The sequence below is a fragment of the Stegodyphus dumicola genome, chromosome 7 (genome assembly GCF_044657685.1).
Source record: "Stegodyphus dumicola isolate Sdum_Otavi_A_Nest chromosome 7, ASM4465768v1".
NCBI lineage: Eukaryota > Metazoa > Arthropoda > Arachnida > Araneae > Eresidae > Stegodyphus > Stegodyphus dumicola.
The window spans coordinates 9,743,273-9,768,245 of NC_140774.1; the positions used below are offsets into that span (position 1 = coordinate 9,743,273).

The window sequence follows — 24,973 nt, forward strand, 5'->3', positions numbered from 1 at the left end:
ATGCCATTGCTCCTTTTATATTAAATAAAGTTTTAATTGACTCATCATTTTGTATTTCTAACTGTTCTTGATATTGCATGTTTGAAATATCAGCCAAATCCACTAACATTGGCTGCATCATCCATTTGGGAAATCAGTGTTTCAAATCAGAAGATCTCTCTTTTAAATCAGCCAATAAAATTTTCAGATGACCGACAATAACATATAGCAGTGTGAGTCACTTCAAATTTTTTGGAGACAATAAAACTTTAATTTTTTTTTTTTTTTTTTTTTTTTGTATGTATATGTCTGACATAATTCAGTAAAGGTAATGAAACCAAATAGGTTCACTTTTGCATCAACAAGAGGTTTATTTGCTTCTCATGTCTCCTGCTTCGAAATAGCCCATTGTATCTACAATGTTAGTCTTTCTTCAAAATTTTTCTTTAAAGTTAAAAAATAATTGAAATCTGAGTTAATATGAGCATTATATTTCGCCTAAATGTGACTCGAGATGACCTCGCTTCATTGATTCGCTGGTCTGGCTTTGTTGGCATAAAAAACAATAAGGGTGACCGTTCAGCATGTACAGCAGGTATGAAAACAAATTTTAAATATTCCTCTGAATACTGACGATGTTTTTTTCTTGCCAGTCATTTCACTTAAGGGCTGAAATAAATAAATATAGGATCAATTAAAAACTTTGTCACACGGCTAAATATAAACAAAGCAGCTGCTGTTGCCTTCAGGGGAAGAATAACATACCTGTTACCGTTACTACAGTAAAAAATAAAATGAATTCGTTGGCTGACGTGCAAAAAAATCTGGAAAGCATAATGTGTCAGCTATTTAAATGCCCTTTAAAACCATATAAATGTCCATGTCTACATAAAAAATTCCTTACAAAATATTTAAAATGCACTGCAATTAATTTTTTTTTTTTCTACATATTTCTTACATTATTCTTTTTTTTGGGGGGGGGATAAAAAATGAAATTTTGAATTCTTGAAGAAAATTTGGAAATTTGAACCCTTAAGACTCTGGACAACTCCATTTTCGAATTGCCCCATCTGTGGGGCATGTGCCCCACACTCGGAAACACTGGTCTAGAATAATGTTGGCCATTCTGACAAATCCCTGTAGTACCCATGGAGGGTGCGAGAAGATTTTCAGTGTTACAAAAACAACGACTAAATTTAGATCTAGCATTAGTAATGACACATTAGAAAAACTTTTATTAGGAAAAGCAGGCCTACGTGGCAAATGCTGTGAACAAAATTACAAAGTTTCTTTATTAATGCAAGCAAAATTTGCCACTGTTCATAGAATTTTACAAAAACTGATTAAAGTATTATTTTTTTGTGTTAAAGGATGCAAATAATAAAAATGTTTTTTTACAAGTAAGTATTTTTGTATTGTTTCCATTTAAGAACTAGTAACTGAACTTTGAGATATTAATTTTTAACTATTCAAAGTTAATTAATTATTAAAAAATATTTTAATCATTAAAAAAGTTTTTTGTCGTTACGAAAAATCTTACGATTTTTTAGTGTTGTAGGTTGGCAAGTATGTATCATATTTAAAATAAATGAATAGTTTTCAGTAAATAAATTTCTCTTTCTTACTTTGCATTTTCTGAGTATAAAAGTGTGAAAAAATACAAAATGAAATTAGCTAAATATAAAATAGAAGTTTAGGATATGTAATTAAATACTGATATGGTTTACACAAGAAGTATAAATATTTCAGCGACCTAAATTAAAAGAATTTTAAATAAGTTTGGAATTCTTTTGAAAAAATATTGTCATGCAGGAAGGAAACCTCTCAAACTGTGATTTTTATGTATTTTCCACTTTTTCAAGTTTGGAAGCTATGTAATATATATCAACTAAATATATGTGCTAGGAAAGACAAGTTGCAAAAAAATATTTATAACATTACTTCTTATGTAGATTCAACAAGAAGTTCTTCAACAGAAGAGAGAAGAAAAAAAGAAAATGTTAAATGCTCTGAAGAAAACCAAAAAAGGTATTAAAACAATAAATACATTTCTTGTTTCGTAATTTCAGCAAACAAGATGCAGTTCTCTTAATTTTTTTTTTTTTTTACAAAAGTTTGCATGATACTTTCTCTCTCTCTATATATATACAATAAAGAGGTAATAATAAATCAAAATTAATTTGTTAAATTTGTTGGCAGTTTTCATAAACATGTTTTCAGTAACGTAGAAATTACTGATAATCTTAAATTCAGAAGTCTAATGCAACAAGGTACTAAATTTCATTCTCACAGCCAAAATCTGTAATGAAAGATGCTTAACACTAGAATGGCGGAAAATCTTACCTACTGAGAACGGCAGTAAGGGGTCATTTTAACCCTTCGATGAAAGTACTGAAATAACAATGGTAAAAAAATATTAAATGCCATACATTGGCACAAATATGTACTTTATATGTATTTCATAAATTTATATTTAATATCACATGATAATTTATTGACCTTTTTAAAATACTGTAAATGTATCAAGTACATGGTGATCAATTGGATCATACTACAATTACTCAAATAACTCAGTAATTTGGTATAGGAATTGATTTCAAATAAATGGTTTCACAAATTAAAACTAATGTTAACTAAAATAAAATACAATTTATATAATAATATTTTTTATGTACTTACTCGGAGGATGATTCATTCTGTAAATCCAGAAATAAGAAATGTTCTCTGATGTTTCAGTTATATCATATGTGTAGCTGAATGGAATATGTAAATCATTTCGTTTCAATTCTATTTAATGTTTAAAATATTAGAGATTACACATACATATTAAAAATTAATGCAGTTGATAGAAAAATAATTTTTAACAATTTTTCCAGTGCATTTTTCGCACACAACAATGGAACAAGATGCACAATATTCTTGAGATTTGTTTCCATTGCATGTCTGTACTTGACACTTTTTTCTCTTTATATCTATTTTCTTTTCTGTGTTTCTTCTGAAGACTCAAGAAGGATCTTTGGGAATTTTGAAGCCATATGTACCACTCTTAACTCCTCTCGATTTAATGGTGTTTCCTGCTACACTTTTGTAAATTATCCAGGCGTTGAAAGCTGCATGATCCAAAATATTGAAAAAGTTATGTACAGGCTATCGTTTAGAAGCAGATTTAACTGAATATTTTCGGCACATCTGATCACAATATCCACACCATGCTTTGTTGCGTCGTGAAATGTTATTGAATGGGGCAACTTCTTGAGACTGTCTTCAGTTTTTACAGTAGAATGTAATGAGTTCAGTAGAAAAACGCTTTTGTTTCTTTTGCCTTTATAGATGGTAAGTGTGATATTATCATATTTCACTATTGTCGATGAATAAAAATTACTATGCATATTTTTGAAAGATTTTTCTTCTATTCTTTGCATTGTGCCGACCATAATTGTATTTTTTTATTTTAGCATTTCTGCTAATTTAATGCTAAAGAAAAAGTTGTCCGTGGTAATGTTCCTCCTTTTGTTTAGATGTGGCACCGTTAATTTTATGACAACATTTTCAGACAAATATAATTGAGGATTTGCTGTTTCATCTTTTCCTAGATAAGGAAATCCATTCAAGAGGTATTTAGTATCAACGTCGACAGATAACCAAAATTTTATTCCAAATTATTGTGTAAATTTACTCTTAGCTTTAGATGGGAATAATTGTTCATCAACTAATTTTTTGGCCTGGTCTGTAGCACATTTTGCAGTTTTCAATAAGTTTGTTCCACATGTGTGATGCAAGAGCAAATTTATCAGTCTGTAATCGAGCAGATTTTGTTGTCTTTTCATCGAGCCTTAAAAATCGTTCTATTTCTTTGAATCTATCTCTTGATATAGTTTCTTTGCAAAATGGTATTCCCCACGCTTCGGACCACAAGGAATATAAATCTAAGCCCTTTGCTCCTATTACTCATCGAACATACAATATAGTGACAAAAGCATATAACTTATCCAGAGATAACTTCCAGTCTTTATTTCCAAGTTGCTTATGACCTTCAGATTCTGTACATTTCTTTCTATGCAGCAAGATATCATCAATAAAAAGCTGGAAAGCACTAGACACTTTGTCCTCAGAAACCCAATTCTTTGCAGAAGATGTTAGTCCTGCTGTTTCTTTTAGAACATTATAAGTAGGAACACGGCCGCAGACTGAATTTATTGAATTTATTTCATTCCATATAATCTTATCAGGAGCTGTAAAAACAGTTTTGCAAATAGCCTGATCTGTTTTTGCCGTTCATTTCTGCTGAGTTCTTCTTCATTTACTTTGGATTCACTAATAGTTTGTGTCTGGAATTCATCTGCAGTTTCTACAGAAAAATTATCAATTTCACCTCTGTCAGACTCATTTTCAGATAGTTCCTGCAACAATTTTTTAATTTCTTCATCCGTAAGACCTCTTTTCCAGCTTATTAGACATATTTTGTAAAAGTTGAAAAAGTAGAAAAATATCAGAAAACGATAGGGAATGATTCTCAAAGCATAAAAGAAAGGTGATAATGAACTTGATGGAATTCATGGGTACTGAAATACTGATTTGGGATTACCAAGAAAACATCTGTCCTAACTGCTCTCATCTGCAATAAGTAAAATACATCAGTAAAATAAACTATTTCTGAAAAGAAATGTAAGCATGAAAAACCCTGCATGTACCTTCCTTGCAGTATTTTCTTCAAACAAATAGATAATTGCAAACAAAGGAACAACAACCAACTTATGTAGACATTACAAAGTAGTGAGACCACCCATGTTTTTATCCCTCTGAGAGATAGTATGAATGCAATCGAAAAATCCTTGTCAGTGAATGTTTTTCATGGGTTATTTGACAATGCCTTCAGGACAAAGAAGGATAAAAGTAAAGGGGTCAAAATGACCCCCGTCCGCCGTTCTAGGAATACATGCCATTATTTCAGAAACTAAAATACCTAGAATGCTGAAATTTATTTTTCAAATATTTGTTATCTATGTAGGAAAAGTAAAAAAATTCCAAACGATTTCTTTCAATAAAACAAAAGTAATCAACGATCAAAAGTGTTCAGGGGTCAAAATGACCCGTACTGCCATTCTAGTATTAAAACAAGTTATAAATTTTGTCTTCCTATTAGTACCTTTTTCGAATGGAAGTACCTTTACTAAAATGATTAAAAAGGAACTACTCCTACCCCTCAAAATAAATATCCATAACTTTTTAATTACATCCAGTTGTTTAAAAATTTTTTCATTTAAGTTTTTCTTTTATGAACTTACTGAAACAGAACTTGATATTACCTACAAAACTTCCAATTACTATGAAAACCTTTATTAAACATGATCACCTTCCACAAAAAATGTTTACTTTTTCCCAAAAAAATTCATAAAATGCCATATAAGTTCAATTTTTTTAGAAATGGTACCAAAAATTATGAAAAGAACATACTTTATTTTTGAAAAAATTTGTTTTTACGTTGCCCATTACCATTGACTTTATTCCATTACCATAACTGGATTATTAAAAATAATAAAGTACTAGACAGTTAATTTTCCATTTATGATATTAATAGTTATGATTTTGAAAATCTTTACACCTTTCTTCCCTTAAAAGTAATTTATAATAGTCTTCTTCAACTTTAAAATTATTTCCAGCACTCAATAACATATTTAATTTTGGAAAATGGATGTTCACTTTTTCATAATTTTTTCAAATTTTAAAATAAAAATTTGCTAAAAATTAATATTATTCCCATGTGCACCTATTTTTCAGCTTTTAAAAACAGGTGCACATGGGTATAACATTACTTTTTTTTAGGATCTTTTTCTTTGCATTAGAAATCAATTTAATGAAAAATTGTTATAAATTAATAACTTAATCTCACATTCAGAGATGCAATGATTGATGGCCTTATGACAAAGTTTCAATAATACTGAGTTAATCGTAATAAAATCAATTGCAGTAATAATAATATTGATTACTTTTAAATTCTGAACTGTGCAGTGATTAAAACATTTTTATAAAAAAAAAAAAAAAAGATTGAAACTTTCCTACCATTAAAGAACCGAATGATAAATGTTCCAGTTTACCATGGCCAGCTGACTTCATAAAAGTGTCTTTCTTGCCCACCATCTTCAATGCTGCATGGCACTGACAGCAGCCAATCAGTGGAATGGTTTACAGTGGTGTATGGAACACAAAGACTGACTTCTTGTCAACGGAGTCTTGTCCTCTGTACTGATGATAGTCATTTTCACCTGAAAAACGAATTTCGGCACCATTTGATATGGAGAAAAGTAGGGACCTCTGCATTTTCGACTGAGGTTCACATACTTGCGATTGTTACTGTGATGAAATTATCCCCTTCCATGTATGTTTTTTCTTAAGTGCTATTCTTTCTTTATGGATGGCAAGGCATGGCCACACAGGGTTTATGCTGTTGAGAAGCTCCTAGAAAGTGAAGATATTCACAGAATAGATTGGCTAGTGTGCTCCAATGATTTATTTAAATCTCATTTAACATTTATGGGATATTTTAGGGAGACAGTCAGTAGCACGATCTTACCCTCTGGAGAACACCAAACAACTATAAACAGATGCTGCTTGAAAAATAGGAACTCTTACTCCAAGAATTGTTAGATGATCTGGTGTTGAGTATTGACAGATGGTGCAATGGAACCGTTATCCTTAGTATTGTATTTGAAGATTTGGTGTTCTTTGAAGAACCTTGAGATTTCTGCATAGTGGTGAGTGTAGAACCGAGGTTCTCTGCTACAGAAGTATAAACTGCACCAAGTTGAAAAATTAAACATAAGATTTAATGTGACTTTCTATCCTTAAGATTTAACAACATAGATGAACATACGTGTCAGACTTTGACACATTAATGAACTTATACAATGGATAGTGTACAAAAGTACTAGATTGGTACAACGTGACTTGATCTTGCAGGTATTTGGCGATGTAGATAGACAATCCAGAATGCTTGTGTAGATTCTTATCTCAACTACGCTGTTCCTCGGTAGGACTTCTTGCCTCACGTTTCTGCACCCACTTGAGAGAATCACAGCTGCTGGCTGCATTGGCAAACAGCATCAAATAGGTATAGCACGGAGGTCAGACTTCAGCACCATCAAAATCTGGAAGACAGACTCCCTTTCTCTGTCGGAAGGAACCATCCGCACAACTATATAGTTCACCTTTTCTGCTCAGCACAATTGCGAACAGGAGAAATGCAAATTTCTGTTTTCAACATTTTTCCTCGATGAACTGAAAAGAGAATAAAACAAAAACAACATTCATTAGTTAAAGTTCAAGTCCTAATAAGCTCATGCATTTCCTATGTTTGTCTTTTCTAAGATTCTTTATTAAAATATCAGCTTGGATTTCTGTTGTAGACACATACTTAATGTCAGTTTCTTTGTTGTCTTGTACCTTTCTTATGTAATGAAATCGAGTATCGATGTGTTTTGTTTGAGAGTGATGAACTGGCTTTTTCACTAAATGTTGTGCACTTGTACAACATATTGTCATTGTACAACACAGTTGCTTCTTTACCTTTTCCGGAAAACCTAGCTCTCTTAATAGCAAACGCAAGTGCATCGCTTCTTTTGAAGCTTCAGTTAACGCTATGTATTCTGCTTCAGTGCTTGGTAACACTACAATGCTTTGCTTGCATGATTCCCAAGAAATCGGGCTTCTGGCTAATATGAAGCTATAGCTACTAAATGATTTCCTTTTTAGAGTATTTTTGGCCCAATCCGTGTCTACATAACATTTAAGATTTTCATTTGTTTTGCGATAAGTTATCTTCATGTTTATCATAGATTTAAGGTATTGTAGTACGCGTTTTGCTTGAATTCAGTGAAAATATTTCGGGTTACTGTTAAATTGACTAAGTCTACTAACAGAAGTTGCAATGTTAGGTCATGTAGATACAAAATTTAGTAAGTAAGTTATTAATTTAGTTAGTACTAAGTAAATTAAGGATCCAATTAATGATTGATACTTAATTTTGTCTACACTTTCATTTTCTTTGGCGATGTTTGATAAATTGCATAGTTTAATGTTGGGATCTAACAGTGTTGATATTACCGTATTTAGCCAAGAGTTCTTTTATGTATTGCGTTCGGCTAATTGATATATTTTTATTATGCTCAATGTTAATTCCTAAACACTTTTTTTTTTTTTTTTAACCCAAATCCCTCATTTGAAAGGTTTTGCTGATAGTTTTTTTAATGTGTATCATGGAAGATTTGCTTTCAGTCAGAATTATCAAATCATCTACATAAATAGTGCTTATGATAAGTCAGCTGTTCCTTTTTGAACATATATGCAGTTATCTGATATTAGTTTTTCGAATTTTAAGTTTTCGCAAAGTTTCATCTAATCTCAGATTCCACATTTGTTCTGCTTGCTTGAGTCTGTAGATTGACCTTTTTCAGCTTGCAAACTTTGCCTTCAAAAGTTACAAAACCTTCTGATTGAGACACGAAGATCTCTTCAGACATCCATTTGATGTATTTTCAGGTCACATTTGGCAGCTAAAGCGAGCAATGTTCGTACAAAGTTGTAGTGAACTACGGCTGAAGAGGTTTCCGTATAATCTATTCCATACTTTTGCGAGCATCTTTTGGCGATGAGTCCGTGCCGTCCACTTTTGGCTTTATTCGGAATACCCATTTGCCAACCAATGGCTTTTCTATTTTCTGGCAAATTGGTTAATTCCCATGTATTGTTCTTCATTAACGAATTGTATTCTTCTTGGCATAGCTACTCTCCAGTTATCTGCATCTGGTCTGGATAAAGCTTCTTCTATAGTTTCAGGACCCACAAAAACCTCAGAATTTACCAAATTAGCCTGTTTTCGCTGACAGGTTTTTCTTGGTTTACCTGGTTTTCCTGTTTTTAGAAACTTAGGTCTTCCTGGTCCTTTTTCTGAATTATGACCTTCAATTGCATTTCCTTCTGCTTCTGCTTTCCCTTCATTTGGCATTTCAGAATTTTCTCCAGCAGGAACAAATTCTATGAATTCCTGTTTGCCTTCGGTTGAAGTTTCCGAGCTAGCTTCTGTTACAGATTCTGGCAGTTCCAAAAATCTGAGCTGACGACTTTGTGTTACTTCAGAAGTTCCAGGCTTCCATAGATGATGTGCTTTCGCTTCCTCCGAATATCCAACAAGAATGTATTTTTCACTTTTTGAGAGAAATTTGTTTTTCTTGTTTGAAGTTGATAACGTAAACATTTTAATTATTTTCCAGTGTTTTCAAATGCTGAGTTAGTATTTTTATATATTAACAGTTCATATGAACTTTGCAGAAGATCAAATGGTAAAACAAAAAATTTTGAACCTTTTTTTTATAACTCCAAGCTGTAACAGTTTTCACAGGTGAAGATATTCAGAGCAAATCTGGATATCTTTATCAATATACATTATAAATATAAATAATATAGCGAATAAGAAAAATATGGCAAACGATTCCATTGTGAAGAGATGAATAATGTAAAAGTGTGTTTAAGAAATTACAGACCAGGGTCTTGAAAATACCAGATTTTGCTTTAAAATATCTCAATTCTGATAAGAGTTGCCAAGACAGTTTCCAGCTCCAAATTTTGCCCGCAGATTCCCGTTGTTTCATCACATCTCCCAGTTCAGTCAATCACACAATTTCCAAATTTTTCAATTTGCCAAGGAAAATGTTTTAATGAAATTTATTGAATGCAAATTGAATTCAAGCACCTTTTCTGGTTTTCAGCATTTTTATTATAAAATCTTATTTTACCTGTATTGTCTTAATCTACTGTAAATATTTGCAAAACTTCTTTTGAAGACATGAGCAGTGTTTAATCAGTTAAAATTTGTATTTAATTTTGTTTAATAGTAGTATAGTAGAGTCCTGCAAATGCAAATCCCGATTACTTAACATTCACGATGAACTTGATGATAATATTTTTAATAACAATCTGCTGGTCAAGCAGAATGTTATGATTAAAATAATGTTGTGGTTTACTGATAACTAGAATGTAATAATTTCTAGCAATGCCTAAATGGTGCAAACAGTCTATGGGCATTTTATGTACTGCATAGTTATTCATATGAATGAATACATGTTTTCTTGTTCTGTTCAGCAATTTTTTATAGTAGTCTGATTTTGTAATTTTCTTTTCTCTTTGACGCACCATTTCTCACAACTTTATGATTTTTTGCAGCTTGTATGTATTATTGGTGACAGGTTTTGTTCATCCCGTGGAAATTTCAATCTAATCCATTCCACTTCTCAGTTACAAAATTGCTCAAGAAAGTCAGTTAACCACTATCAATCACTTGTTACATTCCTCCTTTCTTTTGCTAACTGATAGTAAGCTTTTGACTGTACCATATTGTAAGATAACTTCACTTCATTCTGAGTAGAATTTCTCAATTTATATCCAGGATCTTAACAAGTGTTTTGTTGTCTGTGCAAGTGGCTGCCAGATGGGATAGTGGTTAACAACACTGACTGTTGTACTATAAATGGTGCAGGTTCGAATGCCAGAGAAGGCATTGATGTTTGTAAGTGCATGGTGTCTGTGCGGCAAGGGGACACTCAAAATACACAGCAAGCGAAAATCCTCTCTAGAAGTTGGTGTTTGGGGGAGGAGATCCTTCAAGGCTCAGGTGCGAAGTACATGAAAACAGACCCTGGGCTAGTAGCCACATCTTGTGTATAATGCGTGAGGAAGAGACATATCGTTCCTACCATAACATGATGAGATATTGTTTGAGAATTAAAAAAAATTCTTGCTGATGCATTGATGAGCCTTCATAGACAAATGAAGCTACTCTGGAGTAAGAGGTCAGTCCAACCACTGCAGATCTAAAAGAGAAAAGAGAAGGAAAAAATCAAGTTGAATGAAGAATTTTCCTGCAATGTGCTATCTGCATCGCTATTGGTCCTTTTTAGGTCGCATACAAGTCATTGCTTAATTTTCAGATTGAACAAATTGAATGAGCAACATTGCTGCCTGGAAGCCTGTTTGGAGTTTTTCGCTGATTTAATTTTTCTGATGAAAGAAACGATGAATGTCAGGAGCGCGTTTATTTTTTCGTCGTTTACTTCTTTCAGGGGTAGGGTGATCTTTCCTTTAAGCTTTTTCGCTGTACAAGGCTTGGGGAATGTTTCCCTGAATTGGATGAGGAACCACTTTTGTACTTGGGAAATTTTCTTCTGTGACTTAAGGGTCTTTAGGTCGAGGCTGAACTTTTTTCTTGTATTCATTACACTCTGTGTAGCTACTTACATGATTTTTTCCACAAAAGATACACTTTGGTTTGTCTTCAAGCTTAATAGTGCATTGATTACTTCGGTGCTGATTTTCCCATTTCACACATCTGACTGGGTTGTTGCAACAGAATTGGAAATGGCCAAATTGCTGACAGCGGTAACACTGTACCGATCTTTTTTCGGATTAAATTTTTCAACTACCACATTGAAACTAAACATTGTTTAGCTGGTGTATCAAGTTTCCTTTGTTGTTTTTCCTCAGTTCCAGCAAAAATATTGGTAGCCTAGTAACTTATCCTTTTTGGTTTCTCGTGAATTGTTTCACTTTCGTGATGGGATATTTCCTACGTTCAAGATTCTGATAGATGACTTCTTCCTTAACCTAAGTGGGAAGATTCTTTAGTATAACTCGTAACAGCTTTTCACATTCGTATTGATATGAGTGGAACTAGATTTTCTTGTCTAGCAGGATTTGATTCATTTTACTGTAGTCGTTCAGGTTTTTTGTGAAGACAAAAAAAAAAAAAAAAAAATCTTGGTCTCATTTGGCATTCGTAGGGCTCAGAACATGTTTTCTTGAACATTTTGTCTAATATCATGCAATCACTTTCTTCGCTAGCGAGTACAATAGGCAGGGCTTCTGCATTGGTTCCTCCTTCAGAATTCTGCTCGGCAATTTTTTGAAGTAGCTGGAAGTGGGTTTCTTGAGAGATTTGCATGGGTTTGGAATTTTCCTGTATTTTTGCAGTTTTCTTAGGATTGTTCATTCTTCTTCCATATCAGAATTACTGGTAACTTGTTCCAGACATTGTTTCTTTTTGAGGTCCTTGAACCGACTCCCAGGGAGTTCTCCCACAGAATTTCATTTGGGGCAGAATCTAAGCAGTTATCAAGGCCAGGATACATGCCTAGATGTAGGCACCTATACAATGAATTTCAATGCAAATAAAACTGGATGCCTTTAGAGATTGGAGAATTCCATGGATTTACATGTCACACAAAGTATTAAAGAACAGTGAATTGTGAATAACCTATTCTGTAAAATTCAATGTTTTCAGCAATTGCTGACCTTCTCAGTTCATATTAGGTGAAGTTGGCAGAACTCTACTGTACATGGTTTCAGCTATGGAAATGTCACTATTTAGTATGAAAATTTCCCAGAAACTCTGGATTTGTATTTCAAGCTTAGCGTACCAAACTAAAATTTGTGCAATCAGCCCACATTCATCTAAAAGTTTTAACTTCATTTTAAAATCCTGGTTTCTTTACAATCCAGGGCTATCCATGTCAGTGTTGGATATTGGGTGGCCATTTGGTGTAGTCATTGGGATTATTCCAAAGAAGAAAACGTGAAAAGTCAGCTTTGATCTCCTTGAGATATAAACTCCAGGCCTCCGGGCGTACTTTCGCTTATGTTACGAAGGCATGTGGAAGGAGGCAATTCTTTGACAGTAGTAGCCAAAATTGTGGACACTTTTGGAAATTTTTATGTTTTTGAACTTTGTATGCTTATAGAAAACATTGCGTTTCACAAAATGCAAACTTGTATATATCATTTTAAAGAGAATTTATTACTGAATTCAATATAAAAGACAAAATTTAATTATTTGCAATACAAAAGAAGTTAAACGATAATAGTTATCGATATACATTAGATAGCGATGATTGCAGTGAGTTATCAGTAGTTAGTAGGGTACCCTTTATTTTTGATTACAGCTTCACATCGACGTTTCATTGAGCTGACAAGAGTTTTAAGCTCCTCTTTTGTTATTACATGATGCCAGGAAACAATTATAGCCTCAATTAGTTCCCTTTTATTTGATGGGCGCCTCATTCGGACAAGAGTTTTCAAACGCTGCCACAAATTTTCGATAGGATTGAGGTCAGGACTGTTTCCTGGCAATGACAAGAATTTAATATCTTTGTACGAAACCACTCTTTCGATATTTTGGCCATGTGGCAAGGAGCAGAATCCTGCTAAAAAATAAACGAAGCATTGTTGGAAAAGAGATCTCTGATGAAAGATAGAAGTTTTGGTTCTAGAATAGTGTCAATGTATTTTCTGGCATTCAGTGTCCCATAGATGACATGAAGGCGACCGATACCATCTGCTGACATGCATGGCCAAATCATAACACTAACTGGGTTCTTCACAGTTGCTTGAATGCAGTCAGGATGTAGCTCTTCTCCTATTCTATGTCTTACATATTTTCGCCCACACTACCGAATAACGATATCTTATTTTCATCACTCCATATAACTTGTGACCACTGATCATCTGTCCAATTAATGTGTTCCTTTGCCCACTGTAGTCTCTTTTTTTTTTTCGTTACTGAAAATTAAGATAAGGTTTTTTTCATGGAATTCTACCTCTCAGTCCAACATCTGTTAATCTTCTCCTGATTGTTCTTGAACTGACAGAAACACCAGCATCATTCAGATCATTTCTGATGGCCGCTGATGACATTTCTCTATCTTGGAGACATTGTCTTTTTATTCTTCTGTAATCAATAGATATGGTGCACCTTTTTTGGCCCTTTCCTTCTTTGTTTTTTATTGAATTTGTCTCCTGATGTTGTAAACAAAACTTTCGGACTCCAGATGTAGTCACTGAACCACCCACCTGTCTTGCAATTTCAGCATAGGAAAGACCACTTTCTCGTAACACAATAATATTACATCTCTTTCTAGGTGTCCAATCTACTCTTTTATTTGATGTCATTGCTTCTTGACTAAATATTAAAAATTTTTACAAAAATTCCTACTTGTAATTGCAGTGTATAAGAAACAGGTCCTCCTTCTACAGAACAAAGCAAAATAATGAATTGTTTCAAGTGTAAACATGATGTCAGCTCCTACTGGCAGTTACTAACATTTGATTGGTTCTCAGAACAAGAACAGTGATTGGCCAGGAAAGCTAGACATTACAAACCACTTCATAACTGTGTTTTTTATTTATATTAAAGTACATATAACTTTTTTTTGTATTGCAAATAATTGAATTTTGTGTTTTGTATTAAATTCAGTAATAAAATCTCTTTAAAATGATATATACAAGTTTGCATTTTGCAAAACATAACATTTTCTATAAGCATACAAAGTTCAAAAACATAAAAATTTTCAAAAGTGTCCACAATTTTGGCCACCACTGTAGATGTTCATGAAGAAAATGTGGTCTTTTGGAAGTTAATCGAAAGTAAAATGCATTTATAGAAGAAAAGTGACATGGTTTCCATCTCAAAATTTGTCTTTTAATATTATTTTGTGTTAATTTATCTGAAATATTTGTATTGTTGGTTTTTCCCACCAATTGGTTATTGATCCTTTTGGATTATTAAGATTAAATAGTTATTTGAGGGCTGCATAACCTTCATCTGATATAAATTTTCTGTTATAGATTGTGTGATATAAATGTGTTAGAACAGGTTTCAAAATTTCTGAGAAGTTCATTATAATACAGTTGCATTTTCCAAAGTAAAATATATTTTAAATTATGTTTTTCGTAAATGCAAAATTTATGAATTTTTATTTTTAGTACTCAATTAAGCATTCAGTTTTTTTTACTCTTTTTGATATTAGGAAAAATGGGCGCTGACAAGTTACTAGAAGAAAAAAAATTTCAAGGGAAACCTATAAAAAAGTAAGTGTTCACCTCTGAAGGGGATGGAAATCAAATTGTATACAATAAATAACAGAAGTATTTTACTTTGCTCTAACATGCAAAATGCAAACACAATGTAATATAACATCATTAGAACATAGTTAGTAATAAAAATAATCTCATATTGCCACATCGGATTTAAAGTAAAAGTAGAACTGAATTATTTTTAGTGTTGTATGAATAACAGCAGTGTCATGTTTCAGTGGACAGCAACACAGTGAATGCCGTAACACACTAGGTCCCCATGAACTCATCATTGGCTTAAAATTAAACAAACTTTATACTGACTTTATAATATAAAACAAGTGAAATAAATAAATCAATCATCCATGGGAAGTAAGCCCATCAAGCAGCCAAGTGGTAAAATCATTGAACACTGGTAGTTCGATCTGAGGTTCTAATCCCGCGAACGGGCTGGCTGCATGGGCGTTTTCGTGGTTTTCCTCATGTGTAACATGTATACGAGCCATTTTCCCTTAGAAAGTCCTCCATGAAGGCATCCTTCCTCTTAGGCAGATAGCCCTCGAGGCTTTGCCATAATCACACACACACATCCATGGGAAGCCTAGCCAGTTTATAGATTGGTCACTTCATTTCACCTGAAACAGTTTTTAAGTTCACTGCTTACTCTTGTCAGTTTCTTTAGATGTAAGATAACCTATAAAGGAACTGACACCTAAACACACTGGCCTATGAAGGTACTGACTGTAAGTATTCTTAATAAATTGAGTGTTTTAAAAGCAATAAACAAATTCATCTTTGTTATTATTAATTACGTACTAGCTAGACTCTTAATCATAATGTATTTTGTCTTTTTTTGTAACTATTTTAGGCCGATAGCACTAAATATAATTTATATATCAGTGAACTTACACTGAAAAAAATTAAAAAAAGCTTCTCTCGTTTTAGAAATTGAAGTCAGAATATATTAACAATCAGTTTTTCCTAAAAATGTTAACAAAATCTTGATAAGTTTTTTGAATTCTTTAGCAAAAGGAATCGGGAGTTTAGAGACAGCAAGTACGGATATGGAGGGAAGAAAAAAGGAGCTAAATGGAATACAGCAGATAGTAGTGCCATGTATCCTGGTAAACAGAAAGAAGGACCAAAAAATAAATTTTCCAAAGATAAGGTAAAATTCTATATTAAGTAGTTATTTTTATTTTGGGTAACTGTTGGGGTTATGTTTAAATTGTTAATTACTGTGCGGTTTTCAGGCAAAAATATTTTGTACTAACATAAGCAAGAAAAAAAATACTAGATCTGGAGGGAAAAATACTAACTTTATATTTGCTTTTGCTTCATTCTCTTTAGGGCTTTCTACAAAGTTAATCTCTTATCCTAAAAAATGAATTTGATGCAAAATAGCTAAACTAACATATGCTACACAAATAGAAAAGAAAATCTTGCTGTAATGATCTATGAAGTACACAAGTGTAGAAATTTAATTTTTCTCTTTACGTATAGATACAATACAAAGTTTGAAATCTGAAGTTGTTGGGACTTCAGCAGCTCTGGATTTCAAAAATTTTGGATATAGTTTTTGAAATTTCCTATGAGCAGTGTAATAATACAGTTCAGATACTTTACTTGACTGAGCTGTCCTTCAAGCTCAATAGGATTAGAGGTATCTCTCCTTTTAGATTCTTCCCAGGCAGCATGCATTCGTAAATTGCACGAGAAAGAAACGTGCAATTTATGAATGGCCTTTCGTATAAAAAACGTTCAAGTTGAACGTAAAAATATCATAAAAAGTGTCCAGTGGCAATTACTAAATATTTACGTATATTTTTACATTATACTATACGTAACTTTTATGTAAAATTTAGGTATATTTACGCGAGAGACTACTGTTCATTCGCAACTTTTACTTATAGTATACGTAAATTTCAGGGATTTACATATATTTTTAGTAAAAATTTACGTATATTTATCGCATATACGTAAAAATTTACGTAAATTTCCCTGATTTTTTACTGTATATAAATGTATATATTAGGTAAAAATTAAGGTAGATATTCCCTGTATTTTACGGTACAAAAACGTATATATTTGATAGAAATTAACGTATGTATTTCCCGTAATTTACGGTACAAAAACGTATATATTTGATAGTAATTGACCTAAATCTTCCCTATGTTTTCTTTGCATATGCGAATGACTAGTAAAAATTTAATCCCAATTATTCTCCACTTTACTGTGTATAAATGCACATTTTTTGGTAAAAAATTTGCATAAATTTCCAATTACCTTTTCACTGCATTTTTCATAAAATGTACTTATTTTAATCTCATATTTTTTATATAAATCTATGCAAAAACTTTCTGTATGCTATGATTAATAGGTAAAATAATTTTTATATGAAATTCTTACATATCTGCCTTTTAGTTATGTACAGCAATATGGAATATATATAACTGGAAAATTTAAATGCACTAGTTAATGAAAAAAAAAAAAATTCTATTAAAAAATTACGTAACACTTAAAGGCTGAAAATGACTTTTAATATTTCATTTCAAAGGGACTACAAAATATGCAATACATTTCGTAAACATCAATTCTGTGTTTTAAATCAATTAATGCTATCGTTCATTTGCATTTTTGTTTACTAAATTCATTTCATAAATTTAAATTTAGTAAAAAACTGTAGCAAACAGTCGTTTACTAAATTCATTATTACTAAATAACACTTTAAATAAATTATTTGCTTTTCCGAAGGACATGAACGATAGCATTAATTGATTTAAAACATAGAACTCAGGTTTACAAAATTTATTGCAAATTTTGTAGTCACTTTGAAATGAAATATTAAAAGTGATTTTCAGCCTTTTAGTGTTATGTAAATTTTGAATAGAAATTAATTTTTTTGCATTTAAATTTTCCAGTTATATATATTCCATATTGCTGTACATACCTAAAAGGCGGATATGTAAAAATTTGATATTAAATTAATTTTATCTTTTAATCATAATATGCAGAACATTTTTGCATAGATTTATATAAAAAATAAGAGATTAAAAATAAGCACATTTTACGAAAAATGCAGTAAATAGGTAATTGGAGATTTATGCAAATTTTTTACCAAAAATGTGGACTTATACACAGTAAAGAGAAGACATTGGACTAACCAAAGTCACCAAAGGTTTTACCAAAGTCATTCGTATATGCAAAGAAAACATAGGGAAGATTTAGGTGAATTACTATCAAATATATAAGTTTTTGTACCGTAAAATACAGGGAATATCAATGTTAATTTCTATCTAAAGTACAATATAGTTAATTAACAAATTCTGTAAACGAATGTAGCACAAAACAAAACATCATACGTTTAGATTATTTGAATGTGCTAAATTTTAAAATTGTTAAATATAGACCAGGAAATTGTAGAAAACTTACCTTTTCCAATAGTTTACCAAGTTGACTTTGTTATTTTCGTTGAAGATGAATGTTTAATGTCACAAATATTTCATTCATATCTTCAGATAATACACAAATATATACATATTTATTTATTAAAATTCAGTTTATTCCAAACATGTTAAAGAAAATATTAATTTGCATGCAAGTTAATCGAGTAACTTCTGTTTTAATTACACACATAATTATGATATGTAAAAATTTTACATTTATCAGTCAATCTTGCAATGTATTGTAATCTATTATTGTTGTCTTTCTCAGTTTGAAATCTTATAAATATATTAGATCAGTACTAAAAGTTCACCTCTACAAAAGAAATGCTTTATTGAGGTATTTTTAAAAAGTTCCCTTTTACAATGTAACTGTTAATTTCATAAATAAGTTCATAAAATTATGCAAATTCAAAATTACCTAAATATGTTCTTTATTTTATCTTATATACCAGATAAAAATTTAAAAAGTTAATTTGTTTAGGAATATTGAATTTTTTAATATTTATCTCATGTGACTTTTTCTATAACATCATTATAAATGTAAATGTTGATGTGGACATACCAATTATTTTTTTTCATCAAATAGCTTTATGGTATTAAATGATTTAAAAAGAGGCAACTGGACAAAAGAAAGCAATTAGAAGTTGGCTAATTTTTTATTAATTTGATGTCAAATGCTGTGCATTTTAGATTATGCTCATATGATGACAATGAGTTATTTAAATTATAAAATTATTATGAACATATCCCACATAAATTAACAAGTATAAAATTTCAAGTTGTTTGAAGTATTATGAACTGTAATACTTGCAAAAGAAATACACATGAAATTAATTTAAGAATTAGGTTTATTTTACAGGTATTCGAAAACTGCAATTACTGTTAAACAATAAAAACTAACATTAAATCTGAAGAGCATATTTTTTTCAATAATAAAATTCAACATAGACTTCATGCAGCTTCACCATATTTGTTCTATAGTTCGCTGTCTTTAATATCCTGCTCGATTTTTGTAAAAGTGAATTCTTTGTCACCCAATGTTTTGAGAACAGCTCCTAAACAAGAAAAAGAAAAATTTGTAATAATTTCACACTTCAGATGTTTTCAGTTTTTAAATATAGTTGAAGTATTAAAAAGATGCATATAAAATGCACTGAGTATTTCATATTTAAAAATTTACTTTTCAGTAATTAAAAATTTAATTTCATACTATCGCACAGTAAGCTTCAATTATATACCTTACACAATGCCTATAATTTCAAGTAAAAAATACTTAAGATTTGTTTAGAACTGCAAGGTTGAGAAAGTCTTTAATGGCTATGTTTGTATTTAAGTACATGAGAAAAAACTTAATTTTGTATTAATTATATTGCATTAGCCTTTTCAATTTTACTCCTACATATAGTAAAGAATATTCGCTTTCTTACAGATAACTTTTTCTTAAATAAAGAGTAAGCAGAAAACTAATCACAATACTATATACATATAACAGAATACTTCATAAACATATACATGTCATTAACATACGTATATGCATTAACAGGCTATTTTACACATTTCAATAAACCAGAAACCAATACACAATCAAAAGTATTGTCAGTAAATTCCTCCAAAATCAGAGAAAAATCTTTAATTATGATAACAATGGCATCTCAGTTTGCAATATAAAATATTTCAAGTCTACATTCATGTGCATTCTAAGCAAACAGAAAGCTGAATAACAATAAAATTATAAATACCATAAAAAAGTTAAGAGCCACGTAGAATAATAGCAAGACTAAATGAAGTCTTCCTTCAAAAATCAATTTAAATTCAAAAATTTGCCTTCCTGTTTAACATCTCAAAATAGAGTTACTGCTTTCACTAACTAAATTTCTTGTCTTGGCAAAATAAAAATTGTCACTTCTGTTGCAGGAAATATTTGCTGCAAACTTTGTATTCAAATAATCCAGTGAAAAAAATTTAATTGTGGCTTGAATATTTTCTTTATTAAATAAATGAAAAATTGCCACATAATATTAATTTATGATTCACATGAAGCTTTTTACCTCTACCATATCATGCAGCTATTTTAAAATATATACTCTCATATAAAACCCACAAAATTTTTTTACCAATATTAATATAGTATAAATCATTAATAGATCTTCTAAAAACAGCCCCAAAATTTCTGAATTTGATACCCAAAACATAATTCTACGTAACTGTTAATGTATGCATTTGCTTGCACGTACTTAAAATGAATTATACACACAAAAACTTAACATATTAACTTTACTAAATTCTTAATTAGCAGGATGACTCAATTAAGGCAAAATATGAAAGAAATCTACATGATGGAATAGTTGTAAAAGATATATTTAAAAAAAGCTAATATTGTTTACCTTACACATGGCAGAAATTGAGTAAACTGTATGCAGCTGGATTATTTATTAGGAATAGAAGTTAGATCAAAGTACCAAAGTCACACTAGGGCTTTAACCATTTTGGGTGCAAAGAAGCATCTCAATTTAAAAAAGAATAATTTAAAAAAGCTAATAGAATTTTATAACTTTTACAATCTAGTACAAATATTAGACACATAAACAACACTAAATGCCATTATTTACTTGCATATTTTCCTTCTTTGTTTACTTTACTCCTTAATTTTTCAGGATATGATTTAGAAACAGAGTTATGGTAAAAATGTGTACTGGTAAAAAATATATTGCTGAAACTGATAAATCCTTTGAATTATATACAGTCAAAAGTCGTTAATTCGGACACCCATAATTCGGAATGATCTATAATCCGGACCTCAAAGCTAAAAACTTTCTGCGCATGCTCCGCGTTGACACACGCGCATAGGCGTTTACGTTTGCGCGTAAGACCTCTTACGACTGCGCATTTGCGTGTGCGCAAGCGCAGAATACGTTTTCACGTGCGCGTTTTATGTATAACGGACGGTGTAAGCTAAAATTATATAATTATCTATTTCAGTTAATGTTGATGATTGCGTTGTTCCTTAATTTTCGAATTGGATCCGGTTTATTATTTTTTGCAGACTGTAAGAGCAATACTAAAAAAGTAAACTTGAACTTTCGATTATGTCAAATAGAATTTTTGATTCTGGAGCTCCCAAAGGATCGTGCAAAACGAAAGTATGTTTCGATGTCCATCAAACAAAAAGTGGAATTGCTGCAAAAAATGGATAAAGACATGAAGAATGTGACAGAGAGGTTAGTGAAAACGAAAAAATTTCGATTGACAAGTTAGTCGGTATTCTCGGCACAGCAATTAACGGGACTTGAACAGCAGAGCTTTGTAAGTGAACAAAAAATTATGTCTGTTTATAGAATTAAAGAGAAAGTATTATCACATAAAACGAAACAACTTACATTGAAAGAAATGTTTAATAAAGTAAACAAATAAATATTAAGCTTTTTTGTGTAAATTTTGATACCCTTTAGATCATAATTATTCCTTATTTCATAAATTACGGTTTCATATTTTTAATTTTAGAATTTCTGCATGCCATCCTACGCGATTTAAACTGATGATCTATAATCCGGAAAAATCGATAATCCGGAATCGCCGAAGTCCCGACGAGTCCGGATTAACGACTTTTGACTGTACTATAATGCAAAGAGGCATGGAATATGTGACTAAATATGATAAATCAGATTACAATAACATTAAACAAATAACATGAAAAACTGAAAAAAGAAATTTTATTTGAAATTATTTTTTAACTCATGGAAAGACAGACAGTATTTCCAACTTATTAAATTCAATTATATTTTACCTTCGTCAAACCAATATTGGTAAGAGAGTTGTATTTAAAATCGGTGCTAAGCTAAAGCTGCTTTCTTGCCTAATTTTATACTATTGAAAATACCGGTAATTGTCAAAGTTATTCATACTCAATATGCGTAAGATTATTAATGAGCTGCCAAACCGCAGTTAACCATCTAATATACTATATTCAACGTTATTATTTTTCTTTTTGAATGTCAGGTTTTCATTATTTCTGCCAATATATCTGTAACAGGACATAAAGATTGAGTTAATGTACAATAGAAAATTACCTTGCAAGTTAGCACCTTTACCTTAGTGGCAGTACTTCATTCTCTAGAAAAAACATTTTAAATTATTATACTTAAACAAAAAATTCATATTTGTTACAGCAAAACATCATTAACACAATAAACCTAAGTTGAATGCAAATCTAATTGTTGGAAACTAGTTTATTACTTTCAATTTAATTTAAAAATAATAAAAAATAAGAAGGTATGTATTATGATGACTACCTAGATATCTCGCCTAAACTGGCAATTCTTGTAGGTTATACAGGTTAACCCTAACATAGGTTATAGAGGGCACTAAGATAGAGAGTATTAATCCCACACTAGGGACTCTAACATTTGGTAGGAACAGTTTGAAAAGTGAAACAGATATTTATAGTGAACCAATGCAAAACAAAAACAATAGTTCTTTAGGGACAAAGCCCCTTTGAACTAATAAATACGAGTAAATTAACAGCTAACTATTTTTTCATCTTGTAAAAAATAGACATACAGAATATTTTTAGAAAATAACAGTACTTTAATACTTTAAGCATGCATTTTCCACATATTTAACACAATAATTCATTCTAGCTCTGTTGCAATACTGGCAAAGGTACTCCTCTGTTATTAGGATGGGATTCAGAAATGTACAATGAAACCTCGAGATACGAGGAAAGTATGAGCAAAATACGAGCATTAATTCGAGTAACGAGCAATGAGCCAGGCTGTTGGTATGGGTGGTGCTATTTCCCTATCCGGCTCAACTCGGGGAATCCCCTCGTCAGATCACTCAGTGTTCTTTTATATACGTGTTTGTGCACTTTTAAGTTAATTGTTTCGACATTTAACGTGAAAATAATTATTTCAAGATGCCTCGCAAGAAGATTGTTGCCTCAGTGCTATCAGATAGTGCTGCAAAGAAAAATAAGGAGGCCATGGCCGTCGATATCAAGAAGAAATCATAGATAAACATAAGCATGGTGACGGAATTGGCGAAGACTTGCGGCCTTTCAACATCGAAAATCTGTACTATTCTGAAGAAGCAGGAAGAAATTAGGAAACCTGATGTAGCCAAAGGAATTATCGTTGCTTCCAAGCACCATAAAAGTACTCCTAGATGTTCAGAAGCTGTTGTTGGTATTAATGAGAAGGAGTTAAAATGTTGGTAACAAAGTTAAACTATGGCTATATTATTTACCAGTGTTATTTATTAGGAAAAAGTGACTTTATTAAAATGTTGATATTTTTTGGGGTGTGGAATGGGTTAACTGAATTTCCATTATTTTCAATGGGGAAGCTTGTTTCTAGATACGAGAAATTTGCTATACCAGTGGAATTAAACTCGTATCTCGAGGTTCCACTGTAGATATGTAATCATGTATGCACATATATGTGTATAAGTATACACATACATAAATAAAGAATATACACATTCACACACGACCACCTACATTTGAAAATGCATGCACATAAACACACATTTCTGAATCTGGTCCTGATAACAGAAGAATACCTACATGAATCATAGGATTTACATTAATCAGTTTTATTAGAATGCTTAAATGCAGAGGATTTACATTAATCAGTTTTATTAGAATTCTTAAATGAAATCTTCACTATCCGAAAATTCAGTTTCATTTCCAGCTGAAACTATATCAGGACAATCTCATTTATATTATTTTCCTCTAACAACTGAACATTTTTAAAACCTTTTCTATTCCATGGAAAACTAATGCTACATTAAACATATATTTTCTAAATCTGAAAATTTTATGTTAGCTTAGAAACTGTAATCATTCTTAAAAAAGTTCGATATATGCAGATGTTAGATCAATAAAATGACTTTCCTGTGAAAAAGTAATATGGCATTGAACAACATGATTTTAAACATCAAGATATACTGAGTGAAAATTCCTGAAATGTTTTATTTCTTGGTATCTCTGCAAGAATTGTATAAATAAGACTACCTCCCTTTTTTAAAAAAAATGTTTAGTAAATACTATGAAGAAAATTGGGTACATTATTTACAGTTCATAATTAATAGAAAATAAATCATTTCTTAGCTTATCAGAATTTATTTTTATCACATTCATAAACAGTACTAATTTAAACAAACATACCATTATGATTTCAATAACTATGAAATAGAAAATCCAAATCAGTGTCTTTGATGGTCTAGAAGATTGGACGTCTCGTTTACTACAATTCAGCAGGGTGCTTACTCCCCAGACTGTAATATATATATTTAATTTACAAGGGGAAAGGCAACAAAAATATAAACAATTTCTTGGTTTTATATAAGCATTTCTGCACATTTACAATTTTAATTTTTTTAACTATCTAGTTATATCAAAATACATGATATAGTAAAATATAATTCAAATAATTTAAGGTATTTTAGATCAGATACTAATTTTTCAATAAATTTTTTCATGCAAGTCTAATAATCAACATAACTATCAAGTTTTGACTTCGAAAATTATGTTTAGAGAAACCTGAAGCTGCAGTAAATAGTAATAAATTTATTCAAAACTTAAAGTAAAGCATTCTTACTTTATTTTCTTTCTTTAAGTATGGCAGATCTTTTAAAACAACAAAATCAAACAA

The 24,973-nt window shown here is 31.1% G+C and overlaps 1 protein-coding gene and 1 long non-coding RNA gene across 3 annotated transcripts in view; one reads left to right on the forward strand and one right to left on the reverse strand.

Moving 5' to 3' along the window:
- LOC118203191 (putative rRNA-processing protein EBP2 homolog) overlaps nt 1-24,973 on the forward strand; it is a 69,556-nt gene that overhangs the window by 38,815 nt on the left and 5,768 nt on the right. The window contains exons 6-8 of one of the 2 annotated variants that reach the window (XM_085819868.1): nt 1,932-2,007; nt 14,829-14,889; nt 15,901-16,042. In XM_085819868.1, the coding sequence (XP_085675994.1) occupies nt 1,932-2,007; nt 14,829-14,889; nt 15,901-16,042 (279 nt within the window). The remainder of the gene's footprint in view (nt 1-1,931; nt 2,008-14,828; nt 14,890-15,900; nt 16,043-24,973) is intronic. The other variant, XM_085819869.1, reaches the window with a different exon arrangement.
- LOC118203192 (uncharacterized) lies at nt 19,151-22,511 on the reverse strand. Its single transcript, XR_004760519.2, has 2 exons — nt 22,388-22,511; nt 19,151-19,375 (listed from the first exon to the last, which is right to left on the reverse strand). It is a non-coding gene; the product is annotated as an uncharacterized LOC118203192 (long non-coding RNA).